Source organism: Phragmites australis, chromosome 6, assembly GCF_958298935.1.
Source record: "Phragmites australis chromosome 6, lpPhrAust1.1, whole genome shotgun sequence".
Lineage (NCBI taxonomy): Eukaryota > Viridiplantae > Streptophyta > Magnoliopsida > Poales > Poaceae > Phragmites > Phragmites australis.
This window is the reverse complement of record NC_084926.1, coordinates 45569480-45585111: the sequence shown is the minus strand read 5'-3', so window position 1 is coordinate 45585111 and position 15632 is coordinate 45569480. Positions and strand designations below refer to the sequence as shown.

The window sequence follows — 15632 nt, the reverse complement described above, 5'->3', positions numbered from 1 at the left end:
ACACGTTCAGGGTGACAGATGCGAGACTCATCATCCATGATAGTTATCACCCGTCGCTTATGGCCTTTTTTCACATAGTGTGGATCACACGTGGCACTGGCCCCACATATCATATGACATGTTATATGACAGCTAGCTCTATTGTTCGTGGGACCCACTTGTTATCCTTTTCACCAAATTCGTGGGGCCCACTTTTCGGATGCACAGAGCAAGAGCATGGCCATGGCGGCTCTTGCCTTGCTCTCACCGGTGGCTGGCGCGGCCGGTGAGCTACACGGGAAGCTACAACGCACAAAGATGAACTCAGATGGGGGCTCTACTGCAGATGGACGTGGTCGGAGTCGGTCAACAACGAAGAACGGCGGTGGCGACGATCGGTCCTTTGGAGAGCACCGTGCCGGCCACCGTTTCGCCACCACCATTTTTCCCCATTTGCTGGTTCACCAAAGTCGGTCGGCACCGAAACCTTAGCCCCTTCCTTCTCCCTCTCTCCCGTCGTTATTTTTCCCCATTTGCTCCATAACCGAGCAGAGCGGCGGTCGACGGGAAGGAGCTCGAGTTGCTGCCACCCTTGGCCACACCCTGTCAAAGAAACCGTAGTAGGAAGGTGCGCCATGAGTTCCTGGTGCTGTCATAGCCACTAGGTCCTCGCCTCCCCGCCAAAGAAGTCGATCCTAGGGCCTTCTTCTCCACCTCTAGTCTTAGGCCGAGCTCCACCGCACCAGCAAATCCACCACAACGGTGAGGTCGCTCCCTGGTCACTCATGCTGCTCATTGGCTGCTCACTGTTGTGGATCTGCCCTTGTACAGTCCGACATAGGCAATCTCCTCACCGTCGGTCTCCATTGCCCGCGTTGAGGAGCGCCAAACCATCGACATGAACCAGTGCCTCTCTAGGCTAGTTGGCACTGCGATGACATCCCCCTCGACCCGTGGATGTTGATTCCAGCACCAATTTGGCTCAAGATCAATGCTGGCCAGCCCTCTGCCAAGCACCCTTGCAACGCCGAGCGGCTTCCCCGTCGCCGGTCGTGCCCATCGGGCGGGAGCCCCACGAGCGGGTTCGCTAGAGCGTAGTGAAGCTACTGCTATCCTTAGCTAACCAAGCCATGGCCTAGTTCGCCATCGGCACAGTGCTCTCTGAAGGACCAAGCGCCACTGCTGCCATTCTTCGCCGCCGACCGACTCCAGCCACACCCATCTGCAACAGAGCCCCCATTCGAGTTCGCCTTCGTATGCTGCAGCTCCCCGTGTGTAACACCCTGTGTTTAGCATGTTGTATAATTACAGAATTAGCTCCAAATTAAAACTTTTTAAGGATAATTAAGTAAGCTAGTACATGTACAGGGATGTGTATGTATGCCAGTGCATACACCTTCATACATGTTGGAGGTATTGAGTTGACTAGTTGTTCCAAAGTTTACCAGTGCAAATTCTAGCATGATCACTGCATTAGGTTGACTGTCATGCATTATTGGATTTTATGATTCTTTGTGTGGAGGTTTGAATTGAATGTCTCTCAATTCAAACCTACTCTTAGACTCTAATCAGCTTAAATCAAATTATCTCCAAGCTCAGAGATCCAGATTAAATCAACTCCCAACAAATAATTGAAGTTGATCTTAATCCAAAGTCAAGTTCCAAATTCAAATTTCCAAATTGAATTATTCCAAAGATATGTTTGATTCTCTTTCTCTTTTTCTCTCTTTCTTTTTCTCCTCCAAATTCTCAGTGGGTCGGTTCTCTTTTCTTTCTTTCCACAGCCTAAACCGGCCTCTTTCCCTCTTTCTTTTGGGTGCGGCCCACGCCGGCGCCCGCGGCCCACCCGACCGCCCTCCTCCCCTCCCGCGCACCTGGGCCGTCTCATGGCCCAGCTTCGCGCGCGCCCAGCCGAAGGCGCCTCTGGCCATGCCGCCTTCTCTGATGCCGACCCCGCTGCCTCGCGTCGACCATCGCCGCACGCCCCTCTTCCCTCTCCTCTCTCCCTTCTCTCCCCGCCAACGCTGCAGGCCACGTCGCTGGCCGCCGCTCTTCGCGGGACAGCTCCGCCCCGAGCCCATGCCTCTCCCTTCTCTCTGCCCCTGCCCCGGCAACTGCGTTGGCGCCGCAGTACGCGTGCTGGCGGTAGCCTGCCGCGCGTCGGCCGACCACAGGCCACCGCCACCGCGTCGCGTGCCTCGCTGCACTCCACTGCTCGCCGTCGACCCGCGGTGCACACCCGCGCCCGCTCACATGTCCCTCGCCCTCGCCTTAGTGCCGCCTCCCCTCCCAGCTATAAATAGCAGGCCAGCGCTCCCTCCTTATCCCTTTCACCACATCCGCCACCGCCGCCCCGTTTCTCGCCTCGCCACTGCTCGCCGTCGACCATACGCCATCGCCGACGAGCTGCCGAGGAGGACCTTAAGCCGACGCTGCCCGCGTGCCACCATCCGTTGGCCCGGAAAGCTCGACGGGAGCTGCCTTCGCGCGAAGCCCGAGCCGCCGTCATTCGTCGTCCCCACCGCCGACCGCAGCCGCCGCTTGCCGCCGTCCGACCTCACTGGTGAGCCCCCTAGCCTCCCTAGAATCCCTAGGCTAGCTAAGTAGGCCACCCCATGTGCCAATTTGGCTGATAGCCGCACGCCGACGCGTTTGTGGTTCCGCCACCGCGTCTGGTCGCCGCCGGCGCGTGCGTATGAGTAGTGTGGTCACCAGCCATCGTGCCGTGTGTTAAAGAGGCCCCATGCCTCTTTTTCTTGCAGGTTGGCCCTTTTCCCGTACAGGGGAGGTGCCGCCCGTTTCTCTCCGCGTCTTGTTCCCCCTCCGGCGACGAACTGGCATCGTATCCGCCACCGGCTGCCGTCAAGGTGCCCCCTGCCGAGTCCGCCAGTTCTCAAAGTTGGCCGGCGTGCCTTCGTCGTTGTGAAGCTTTGGCCGGAACACTTTTCCGGCGAGCTCTCTGGTGCGCACCGCCGCAAGATTGCTCGCCGCCGGCCAAACTTCTCCCTCTCCACCGTCCGCTCGCGTAGGCACGCGCGCACGCCCGCGCGCACGCCAAACTGGCCAACGGGCCGTGGCCTGGCTTGGCCAGACCGGCCTCGGCTCGGCCCAACGGCCGTCTCGGCCCGTGCACCGCTAGCTCGGCCCAAGCAGCCAACCGCCAGCGGGCCAGGCCTCAGCAGGCCGGCCCAGCTCCAGTAGCCCATTTAGCAGCCAACCCAAATACTCTGTAGGCCGCACTGTGCAAGCCCATTACTGTAGATCCAAGGCCCGACCCATCCAGGCCCAGGTGGAGCCCAAGTGGGCCCCACCTGGTCACTGTTCATATGGGCCGCACCCATGAATAGTGTCTTTCTAAATTTTCTAGATTTAAATCTTCTGAGAGCCGTAACTTCTCTGTTCTGGCTCCGATTTCGGCGATTCTTTCGCCGAAATTCATCAAAAATTAAGATCTACTCATTGGTCACCTCGTGGTGTTCGTTAAGACTTGTTTGGATTTTCAATGGGTGTTGATCGATTTTTCTTTAGTTTAGCCGTATTGATAGTAGTTGTGAATTACAGAGGAGCAAGAGCAAGAACAAGGACATTTGTTTTGCGAGATCTGTGCTGGGATTATTCGGGCTGAGGAGGATCCTGACTTTGACCAAAATCAAGAGGAGAACTCCGGAGAAGGCAAGTCCTAGTTTTCTTGATCATATTGAACCTATGTTTTCCGATAATCTACATGCTCAACTAAAACTGGGAATATTACTGCATGTGCTATGTATTACGCTTTTGCAATTGTTTGTAGTAGTTAATCCTATCAACACTTGCCATGCAATAACTAACTTCACCCAGAATACATATCACCCTAGGATTACCTATTGTTATCTATATTAACGATGGAAGACGTCTTGATATCTAGCATGCTTAGGATTGAATACGTCTCCTCAGAGGCGTCGCTTTTAAAACTGCATCTCCTCGGGGATGATAAATTATCATTATCCAATGACAAGTCATATACCATGAATCCTTGATGGATATGAATTTCGTGATGGATGTGAGATCCTTGTCGGTGTGTGGGATATGGTGGGTGGTGTGTAAAAATTAGTGAAAACTGTTTTGGCGGGGGCAGGTAGAGTAGTCCTCTGTGGGAGGGGATGCTCTTGGGGGCATGTGGTATTGTAGGAATACTCGTGCTGGGAGATGCCCACCCCGGCCGCTTAAGGACCGAGTCATTGCGGCCCGTCTAGCTTAGCCACTACGTACAACCATGCGTCCTGTATGGGCAGGACTTGACTTTCCTTTCACTGGACTGGGTCGGACATCATACCAGGAGGCTGAGAGCAACGAGCAGGCAAGTACTATCCTGTCCCGCATGCTTGGAGGTTTCTAGTACCGGCCAAGGCTTAAAAAGGGATGCTGGCCTTCGGAAGCATGCAGCTCTGGTACTTGGGCGTGTCTCGTGGAAAAGCCCGGCAGGAAAGGTGTTATGGAGGGTCTCGGTATGATTCGCTCCCCTGCATGCAACAGTGGGAGGCTGAGCATATCGCGTGGGTAAAGTTGTACAACCTCTGCAGAGTGTAAAACTATTCGAATAGCCGTGTCCACGGTCATGGACATGCGAAAGCAGCAATCGCGTTGACTAGACTCAGGGTGCGTGTGTCTTGATGAGTGAGTGTGTGGACTAGATGTCCGTATGTTAATGTTCCTGGCTCGATTCCGCCAGAAGCTGTGTGATACTAGAGGTACACCAGTTGTGATAAAAGGGACTGCGGAGTGAGGTATAGCCCCTCCCAGGACCGAAAACCCCCAGATAAAGCTTGTTACTGGTTTTGAACTATTAAAACAGTTTTAAAGATAATCATTGATGATACAACTAATACCTGCATAGATTGCTTTACGCTAAAACTATTCCGTAAAGCCTTATCCTTGAAATACTTCATTATGCATCTATGAAACCCTTGAAAGTAGTATAGGGCTTGCTGAGTACCTTTTGTACTCACTCTTGCTGTCATTCAGATGAAGAAGATAACGCCGACTTTGCTGGGGGCGAAGCCGGAGACAAAGAGTAGTCTAAGTGTCGTGTTCGCACCCTCGCTGCTTGTGGCTTGGGTCCTTTTTCCGCTGTGCTTTTCATGAAGGCCGCTAGGCCATATTTGTAAGAGGCAATGTGGTTTGTAACTTAAAGTACACTGTACGTTAATGTATTGTACAAAGTTTGACTGTGATACTACAACTGTTGTACTGTGCGTATCATCTACGTAATCCAGGGACTGATACAGGAGGCACAGGAGATCCCGGCAACGCGGGTCTTACAGGAGTGGTATCAGAGCCACGCTTGGCTGTAGGATGTGACCTTAGGATAGTCTTGCCGTGTCGGTGTGCTTGTCAAAAACTATGTTATAAAACTTCCTTCTCTGATACTTTCTGGTTGTTTAATTGGAGTTGTTATTCTGGTTCTGATCTGCCCTTTTCCTGGCAGATGGAGGACGAGGACTGGACGACAGTCCGTTGTGAGCGGGTGCCGTACTTCCCCAAGATGTTGTGGGAAGCCTGCATGCGCTTGGGGTACACCAAACGCCCGAGTACACTGGGCGCGAGTACGAGGAGTGTGGCTCCCAGATGTGTGAGGTGTACCTACAGATGTTCGACTGCTCGAGAGACGTCAGTTTGCAGCCGTGGCGCGTCCACACCGTAGGCGTCCGGTTCACTGACACCTACCAGTTGGCGGCCAGTCAGGCCCTTCAGCACCTTTGTGGGATTCACGTGCGGGAGGTGACTCGCGGACCTATGAGGCACCTTCCAGCGAGTGCTGGCCAGTACGCTGCCTGGTGCGCGCGTATGTCAGCGATGGCGGACTCCGGACGTGGAGACGTTGAGGACGACACCACTGCAGTAGTTACAGCCCAGTACGTCCACGCTCAGGAGCACCTGTACGACGACTACTACCGGCTGTTTGAGAGTGCCCGTCAGAGGGCAGTGGAGTCGGAGATACGGGAGCGAGCTCTCCGTATCTTGCTAGACGAGGCTAGAGTCCAGGCAGCCGCCGCAGAGGACACCGTGGTGAGGTACCGCGAGGGTTGGCAGAGAGCAGTGAGGGCTCACACACGGGACCTCAACAGAGGGCACGCCATGAGTGGCTCCCGGACCAGGACTACCGCGAGGAAGAGTACCTACCATCTACCGGTGAGTCGAACTCAGGACGTTTTCATCGCAGGTGTTCCCCTCTTACCGGCTCGCATAGCAGAGGCCATAGCAGATGGCCGGGTCGGACCCTTCCCAGTCCCAGCAGCCACTGGAGGTTTAGCGCCTGCGGAACCGATCCAGGACGGTGACATAGAATTACCAGTCGATGGCTCCGAGGAAGAGGACCCCAGCGAGCGTGAGCTCGTTGACGACGACAATGACTTCGACATAGACGGGGGCACCGGCCTCGCCACCACCTCAACACCAGCCAGGACTTACTCACCTACTGAGTCAGCCGTCGGCAGTACCGCTGACAGGTCCCCAAGCGACACTTGAGGACGTCGCATAATGTGTAGTTAGCAGTAGGAATAGGCCCTGATATAGCTTTTGTTGTAGATAACCATGTAGTCAGATGCTCTGCGAAGCACGCTTTTGCCGATGTAGGTCGAGAGCTTTTGTACTAGTGACCTAGTTGAGATAGTCCTAGGTTTGCTTAGAACATGTTGCTTGTATATGATATATGGTGTTGCTTCTTGTTGTATCTTTGATTGTGTGATTAGCAAGGATGTCCTTGCTTATACCTTACTTGCCCCTACCTTATAGCTGTATCTCAGCTTTTACTCCCTCTCTTATCGCAGAAACAGATGGACTCGTCTGAGGGATCTACCCGTCATCATGCGGAGCGCCAGATAGTACCTGTTGGTGAAGTCCATAGGAGAGGATCTCGCTCGGGTAGTACTGATGGATCTCGAGGGATGAATTCAGGAGAACAGTACAGAAGGAGAGATAGGAGTGCTGGTCCACAGCCCAGTCATGAAGTTCTCCAGAGCCACCACAGCAGTCAGAGAACCCAGCTGCCCCCACCACCGGAGAATGATCTGGTGGCAGTAATGGCAAATCAGACCCGTCTGATGGAGGCAATCGCGCAAGCGGGATTCAATAACAGAGGTTATGGACCTCAGAGTAAGATAGGAGAATTCATGAGAGTTAGACCTCCAAGCTTCGACAGTACTGATGATCCCCTTGAGGCTGATGATTGGCTCAGGGCAATCACTAGGAAGCTGCAGGTTATCAATTGTGAAGGCCAGGACAGAGTGAAGCTTGCCGCTCACCAACTCACTGGGTCAGCAGCAAAATGGTGGGAAAATTACTGCGAGGCATCGGCAGATGCCGAGGCCATCACCTGGGAGGAATTCTGTGAGGAGTTCAGGAGGTATCATGTGCCAACGGGGATTATGGAGATGAAGGCTGACGAGTTCCGGGAGCTGAAACAAGGGCCAATGACTGTCAATCAGTATATTCGGAAGTTCATCCGCCTTTCCCGATATGCGCCGGAGGAGATATCGATTGATAAGAAGAAACAAGATCGGTTCAAAAAGGGGTTGCGGCACAGCTTGTATGTGCAGCTTTTGCCAGTGTTCTATACTGACTTTAATGCATTAATGAACAAAGCTCTCCTATTAGAGGAGGCTTGCGCACCTCTCGAGGCAGAAAAGAAGAGAAAGTTTGCTGATCGAAAACAACAGGGCAATAAGTTCCAAGGAACCAAATTTGGCCAGAGGCAGAGAGTCCAGTATCAACAACAGCCGACCATGCAGTATCCAGCTTCGGGATCCATATCCCGTACAGCAGCATCAGGTTCTCGCAGCTCCAATACAGGAAGGTCTCAACAGAGCAGTGCTCAGACGCCAGCGGCTACGCAGAGGACTTGTTTCATCTGCCACCAGCCAGGGCACTTTATGAAGGACTGCCCCCAAGCTAACCCGAACAATGCACCAGCCCGTTCAGCCCCAGCAGCAGGAGCAGGACGAGGAGGAAATCGATCAGCGGGTCAATCCAGGAATATTGGACAAGGCCGCATCAATCATATTGACGCTCGAGAAGCTCAGGAAGCACCGGAAGTTGTACTCAGTGAGTTTCCCATTAACTCAACCCTTGCAACGGTTTTGTTTGATTCTGGGGCTTCGCATTCGTTTGTCTCTTCAAAGTTTGTTACACTGCATAAGTTGCCTACTGTGGTTCTTAAGAACCCTAAGATGGTTCAATCCCCTGCGGGAAATATCCTGTGTCGTTTCGGATGCCCCCGGGTTAAACTCCAGTTAAGTGGGGTAGAGTTTCTAGCAAACCTGGTAGTTCTAGATTCAAGTGGAATAGATGTCATTATGGGAATGAATTGGTTGACCAAGCACCAGGGCAATATAGCATGTGCAAGCAGAAAGGTTACACTGGTCAATCATAAAGGGGTCAAAGTAGAGTTTGAGCCCAAGAATCCCCGGACTGACCCAATGGCATACAGTATGGCCGAGCAGTTAATTGAAGATGTGCCAGTAATATGCGAGTATCTAGATGTGTTTCCTGATGAATTACCTGGTATGCCACCGGATCGAGAGGTGGAGTTTGTGATTGATCTCTTACCAGGGACAACCCCAATTGCCAAGAGACCTTATAGGATGCCAGTTAATGAACTGGAGTTGTTGAAGGAACAGATTAGAGAGTTGCTAGCAATTGGCTTCATTAGACCAAGTTCTTCACCTTGGGGTTCGCCAGTTCTTTTCGTAGAAAAGAAGGATGGGAGTCAAAGGATGTGTGTGGATTATCGCTCCCTGAATGAAGTAACCATCAAGAATAAATATCCACTGCCAAGAATTGATGATATATTTGATCAGCTCCGAGGAGCTATATATTTCTCGAACATAGATTTGAGATCTGGGTACTATCAAATGAAGATTAGGAAAAGTGATATCCAGAAAACCGCCTTTGTGACGAGGTATGGATTATATGAGTTTACAGTTATGTCGTTTGGACTAACCAATGCCCCGGCATATTTCATGAATCTGATGAATAAAGTATTCATGGATGAATTGGATAACTTCGTAATAGTATTCATTGATGATATTCTGGTCTATTCAAGGAGTGCAGAGGAGCACAAACAACATCTGAGAGTGGTTATGGAAAGACTAAGAGCACACCAACTTTATGCCAAATCCAGTAAATGTAAGTTCTGGCTTCAAGAAGTGGCATTTCTCGGACATGTTTTGACGGCTCAAGTAGTCTCAGTGGATCCTTCCAAGGTTGAGATAGTAGTTGACTGGATTCAACCAATCAATGTCTCGGAAATTAGAAGCTTCTTAGGAATGGCCGGTTATTACCGCAAGTTCATTGAGGGATTCTCGAAGATAGCCAAACCAATGACGAAGCTTCTCCAAAAAGATGCCACATTTGAATGGGATGAAGCCTGTGAAGAAAGTTTCCAAGAGCTCAAGATGAGGCTGACTACAGCCCCAGTATTGAAGTTACTGGATATCCAGAGGGATTTTGTGGTCTATTGTGATGCCTCACGCCAAGGACTGGGTTGTGTGCTGATGCAAGACGGCAAGGTTGTGGCTTATGCCTCTAGACAGCTAAAGACGCATGAAGAAAATTACCCAACCCATGACTTGGAATTGGCAGCAGTAGTACATGCACTTAAGATATGGAGACATTACCTTCTCGGGAATAAGTGCGAGATCTATACTGATCACAAGAGCCTAAAGTACATTTTCACTCAGTCAGAGTTAAATCTGAGGCAACGGAGGTGGTTGGAGTTGATAAAGGATTACGATCTAAGTATCCAATATCATCCAGGCAAGGCTAATGTTGTGGCTGATGCCTTAAGTAGGAAAGTCTATAGTCATGGCCTACAAATGCAGGAGATAAGGCCAGAGCTTTTTGCGGAAATTCAGCATTTAGATCTACATATAGTACAAGGGCAAGCCCACACTCTAGTGGTGCGTCCAACATTAGAGGAAAAGATTCGTGAAGCTCAAATAGGAGATAGTGAAATTCTGAAGGTCAAGAAGAATCTTGGGTTGAATAAAGCACCTGGTTTCAGAATAGATCGACAAGGTACTGTTTGGTACAAAGATAGGATATGTGTGCCAGATAAAGATGATCTTAGGGAGTTGATTATGGATGAAGCCCACAACTCTCCCTATTCCATTCATCCCGGATGCACCAAAATGTTCGCAGATTTGAGAGTCAAGTATTGGTGGACATGGATGAAGTTTGATATAGCAGGGTTCGTTGCTCGGTGTGACACCTGTCAAAGGGTCAAGGCAGAACACCAAAGGCCAGCAGGATTACTGCAACCACTACAGGTTCTGACATGGAAATGGGATGAAATCGGCATGGATTTCATAGTCGGGTTACCCCGAACTCAGAAGGGTAATGATTCTATATGGGTTATTGTGGATCGTCTGACTAAAGTGGCCCACTTTATACCCGTCAAGACAACCTATAGTGGAGACAAGTTGGCATATTTGTATATTGATAATATCCTGAGGCTACATGGGATACCAAGCAGGATCGTTTCTGATAGGGGTCCCCAATTTACATCAAGATTCTGGAAGAGTCTGCATTCTGCCTTGGGAACTAAATTGGACTTTAGTTCTGCCTACCACCCACAGACTGACGGTCAGACAGAAAGAGTAAACCAAATCTTGGAAGATCTTCTGAGAGCTTGTGTAATCACCTATGGCAAGGACTGGGAGAAAAGCCTGTCATATGCAGAGTTCTCCTACAATAACAGTTATCAAGCCAGTTTGAAGATGTCACCCTTTGAGGCATTATATGGGAGGAAGTGCCGAACACCCCTTCTGTGGTCAGAAGTAGGAGAGCGTTCACTCTTCGGACCTGCATTAATTAAGGATGCTGAAGAACAAGTTGCCAAGGTCAGGGAGAATCTTAAGACGGCTCAAAACAGACAGAAAGGTTATGCAGATAACCGAAGGAGGGACCTGACCTTCGAAGTAGGAGACTACGTCTACCTCAAGCTGTCCCCGATAAGAGGTACTCGGAGGTTCCAAGTTCATGGTAAACTAGCACCGCGATATGTGGGACCCTATAAGATACTGAGTAGGGTTGGTACAGTGGCTTACAAGTTGGCACTTCCTGCAGAAATGTCAGATATACATGACATATTTCATATTTCACAGTTAAGGAAATGCTTGAGAGTACCAGAAGAACAGATTCCCTTGGAAGTTGAGGATCTCCAGCAAGATCTCCAATATAAGGAAAAACCCATCCGAATCTTGGATATGACAACCCGTCAAACCAGGAGGACAGCTGTCAGGTTCTGTAGAGTACAATGGAGTAATCATACAGAAGCTGAGGCAACTTGGGAACGTGAAGATGAACTGAAGAAGGAGTTCCCGGATCTATTTAAGGGACTTTCAGAATCTCGGGGTCGAGATTCCATTTAAGTGGGGTAGATCTGTAACACCCTGTGTTTAGCATGTTGTATAATTACAGAATTAGCTCCAAATTAAAACTTTTTAAGGATAATTAAGTAAGCTAGTACATGTACAGGGATGTGTATGTATGCCAGTGCATACACCTTCATACATGTTGGAGGTATTGAGTTGACTAGTTGTTCCAAAGTTTACCAGTGCAAATTCTAGCATGATCACTGCATTAGGTTGACTGTCATGCATTATTGGATTTTATGATTCTTTGTGTGGAGGTTTGAATTGAATGTCTCTCAATTCAAACCTACTCTTAGACTCTGATCAGCTTAAATCAAATTATCTCCAAGCTCAGAGATCCAGATTAAATCAACTCCCAATAAATAATTGAAGTTGATCTTAATCCAAAGTCAAGTTCCAAATAAAAATTTCCAAATTGAATTATTCCAAAGATATGTTTGATTCTCTTTCTCTTTTTCTCTCTTTCTTTTTCTCCTCCAAATTCTCAGTGGGCCGGTTCTCTTTTCTTTCTTTCCACAGCCTAAACCGGCCTCTTTCCCTCTTTCTTTTGGGTGCGGCCCACGCCGGCGCCCGCGGCCCACCCGACCGCCCTCCTCCCCTCCCGCGCACCTGGGCCGTCTCACGGCCCAGCTTCGCGCGCGCCCAGCCGAAGGCGCCTCTGGCCATGCCGCCTTCTCTGATGCCGACCCCGCTGCCTCGCGTCGACCATCGCCGCACGCCCCTCTTCCCTCTCCTCTCTCCCTTCTCTCCCCGCCAACGCTGCAGGCCACGTCGCTGGCCGCCGCTCTTCGCGGGACAGCTCCGCCCCGAGCCCATGCCTCTCCCTTCTCTCTGCCCCTGCCCCGGCCACTGCGCTGGCGCCGCAGTACGCGTGCTGGCGGTAGCCTGCCGCGCGTCGGCCGACCACAGGCCACCGCCACCGCGTCGCGTGCCTCGCTGCACTCCACAGCTCGCCGTCGACCCGCGGTGCACACCCGCGCCCGCTCACATGTCCCTCGCCCTCACCTTAGTGCCGCCTCCCCCCCCAGCTATAAATAGCAGGCCAGCGCTCCCTCCTTATCCCTTTCACCACATCCGCCACCGCCGCCCCGTTTCTCGCCTCGCCACTGCTCGCCGTCGACCATACGCCATCGCCGACGAGCTGCCGAGGAGGACCTTAAGCCGACGCTGCCCGCGTGCCACCATCTGTTGGCCCGGAAAGCTCGACGGGAGCTGCCTTCGCGCGAAGCCCGAGCCGCCGTCATTCGTCGTCCCCACCGCCGACCGCAGCCGCCGCTTGCCGCCGTCCGACCTCACTGGTGAGCCCCCTAGCCTCCCTAGAATCCCTAGGCTAGCTAAGTAGGCCACCCCATGTGCCAATTTGGCTGATAGCCGCACGCCGACGCGTTTGTGGTTCCGCCACCGCGTCTGGCCGCCGCCGGCGCGTGCGTATGAGTAGTGTGGTCACCGGCCATCGTGCCGTGTGTTAAAGAGGCCCCATGCCTCTTTTTCTTGCAGGTTGGCCCTTTTCCCGTACAGGGGAGGTGCCGCCCGTTTCTCTCCGCGTCTTGTTCCCCCTCCGGCGACGAACTGGCATCGTTTCCGCCACCGGCTGCCGTCAAGGTGCCCCCTGCCAAGTCCGCCAGTTCTCAAAGTTGGCCGGCGTGCCTTCGTCGTTGTGAAGCTTTGGCCGGAACACTTTTCCGGCGAGCTCTCTGGTGCGCACCGCCGCAAGATTGCTCGCCGCCGGCCAAACTTCTCCCTCTCCACCGTCCGCTCGCGTAGGCACGCGCGCACGCCCGCGCGCATGCCAAACTGGCCAACGGGCCGTGGCCTGGCTTGGCCAGACCGGCCTCGGCTCGGCCCAACGGCTGTCTCGGCCCGTGCACCGCTAGCTCGGCCCAAGCAGCCAACCGCCAGCGGGCCAGGCCTCAGCAGGCCGGCCCAGCTCCAGTAGCCCATTTAGCAGCCAGTCCAAATACTCTGTAGGCCGCACTGTGCAAGCCCATTACTGTAGATCCAGGCCCGACCCATCCAGGCCCAGGTGGAGCCCAAGTGGGCCCCACCTGGTCACTGTTCATATGGGCCGCACCCATGAATATTGTCTTTCTAAATTTTCTAGATTTAAATCTTCTGAGAGCCGTAACTTCTCTGTTCTGGCTCCGATTTCGGCGATTCTTTCGCCGAAATTCATCAAAAATTAAGATCTACTCATTGGTCACCTCGTGGTGTTCGTTAAGACTTGTTTGGATTTTCAATGGGTGTTGATCGATTTTTCTTTAGTTTAGCCGTATTGATAGTAGTTGTGAATTACAGAGGAGCAAGAGCAAGAACAAGGACATTTGTTTTGCGAGATCTGTGCTGGGATTATTCGGGCTGAGGAGGATCCTGACTTTGACCAAAATCAAGAGGAGAACTCCGGAGAAGGCAAGTCCTATTTTCCTTGATCATATTGAACCTATGTTTTCCGATAATCTACATGCTCAACTAAAACTGGGAATATTACTGCATGTGCTATGTATTACGCTTTTGCAATTGTTTGTAGTAGTTAATCCTATCAACACTTGCCATGCAATAACTAACTTCACCCAGAATACATATCACCCTAGGATTACCTATTGTTATCTATATTAACGATGGAAGACGTCTTGATATCTAGCATGCTTAGGATTGAATACGTCTCCTCAGAGGCGTCGCTTTTAAAACTGCATCTCCTCGGGGATGATAAATTATCATTATCCAATGACAAGTCATATACCATGAATCCTTGATGGATATGAATTTCGTGATGGATGTGAGATCCTTGTCGGTGTGTGGGATATGGTGGGTGGTGTGTAAAAATTAGTGAAAACTGTTTTGGCGGGGGCAGGTAGAGTAGTCCTCTGTGGGAGGGGATGCTCTTGGGGGCATGTGGTATTGTAGGAATACTCGTGCTGGGAGATGCCCACCCCGGCCGCTTAAGGACCGAGTCATTGCGGCCCGTCTAGCTTAGCCACTACGTACAACCATGCGTCCTGTATGGGCAGGACTTGACTTTCCTTTCACTGGACTGGGTCGGACATCATACCAGGAGGCTGAGAGCAACGAGCAGGCAAGTACTATCCTGTCCCGCATGCTTGGAGGTTTCTAGTACCGACCAAGGCTTAAAAAGGGATGCTGGCCTTCGGAAGCATGCAGCTCTGGTACTTGGGCGTGTCTCGTGGAAAAGCCCGGCAGGAAAGGTGTTATGGAGGGTCTCGGTATGATTCGCTCCCCTGCATGCAACAGTGGGAGGCTGAGCATATCGCGTGGGTAAAGTTGTACAACCTCTGCAGAGTGTAAAACTATTCGAATAGCCGTGTCCACGGTCATGGACATGCGAAAGCAGCAATCGCGTTGACTAGACTCAGGGTGCGTGTGTCTTGATGAGTGAGTGTGTGGACTAGATGTCCGTATGTTAATGTTCCTGGCTCGATTCCGCCAGAAGCTGTGTGATACTAGAGGTACACCAGTTGTGATAAAAGGGACTGCGGAGTGAGGTATAGCCCCTCCCAGGACCAAAAACCCCCAGATAAAGCTTGTTACTGGTTTTGAACTATTAAAACAGTTTTAAAGATAATCATTGATGATACAACTAATACCTGCATAGATTGCTTTACGCTAAAACTATTCCGTAAAGCCTTATCCTTGAAATACTTCATTATGCATCTATGAAACCCTTGAAAGTAGTATAGGGCTTGCTGAGTACCTTTTGTACTCACTCTTGCTGTCATTCAGATGAAGAAGATGACGCCGACTTTGCTGGGGGCGAAGCCAGAGACGAAGAGTAGTCTAAGTGTCGTGTTCGCACCCTCGCTGCTTCTGGCTTGGGTCCTTTTTCCGCTGTGCTTTTCATGAAGGCCGCTAGGCCATATTTGTAAGAGACAATGTGGTTTGTAACTTAAAGTACACTGTACGTTAATGTATTGTACGAAGTTTGACTGTGATACTACAACTGCTGTACTGTGCGTATCAGCTACGTAATCCAGGGACTGATACAGGAGGCACAGGAGATCCCGGCAACGCGGGTCTTACACCGTGCAGCTCATCGGCCACGCCGGCCACCGGTGAGCGTGGCTAGAGCCGTTGTGGCCGTGCTCTTGCTCTGTGCGGCCGAAAAGCGAGCCCCCCGACTTCGGTTAAGAGGATGACAAGTGGATCCCATGAATAGTAGAGCTAGCTATCACATGACATGTGGGGCCACTGCAATGTGTGATCCACATCGGAAAAAACCACCGTCCAAAC

At 51.4% G+C, this 15632-nt stretch overlaps 1 protein-coding gene across 1 annotated transcript; it reads left to right on the top strand.

Annotated features, from left to right (window-relative positions):
* The first annotated feature begins 12054 nt into the window (after positions 1-12054).
* LOC133923283 (uncharacterized) lies at positions 12055-13051 on the top strand. Its single transcript, XM_062368686.1, has 2 exons — positions 12055-12688; positions 12909-13051. Exons 1-2 carry the CDS (start codon positions 12055-12057, stop codon positions 13049-13051), a joined length of 777 nt encoding a protein of 258 aa, XP_062224670.1.
* Positions 13052-15632: the final 2581 nt, after the last annotated feature.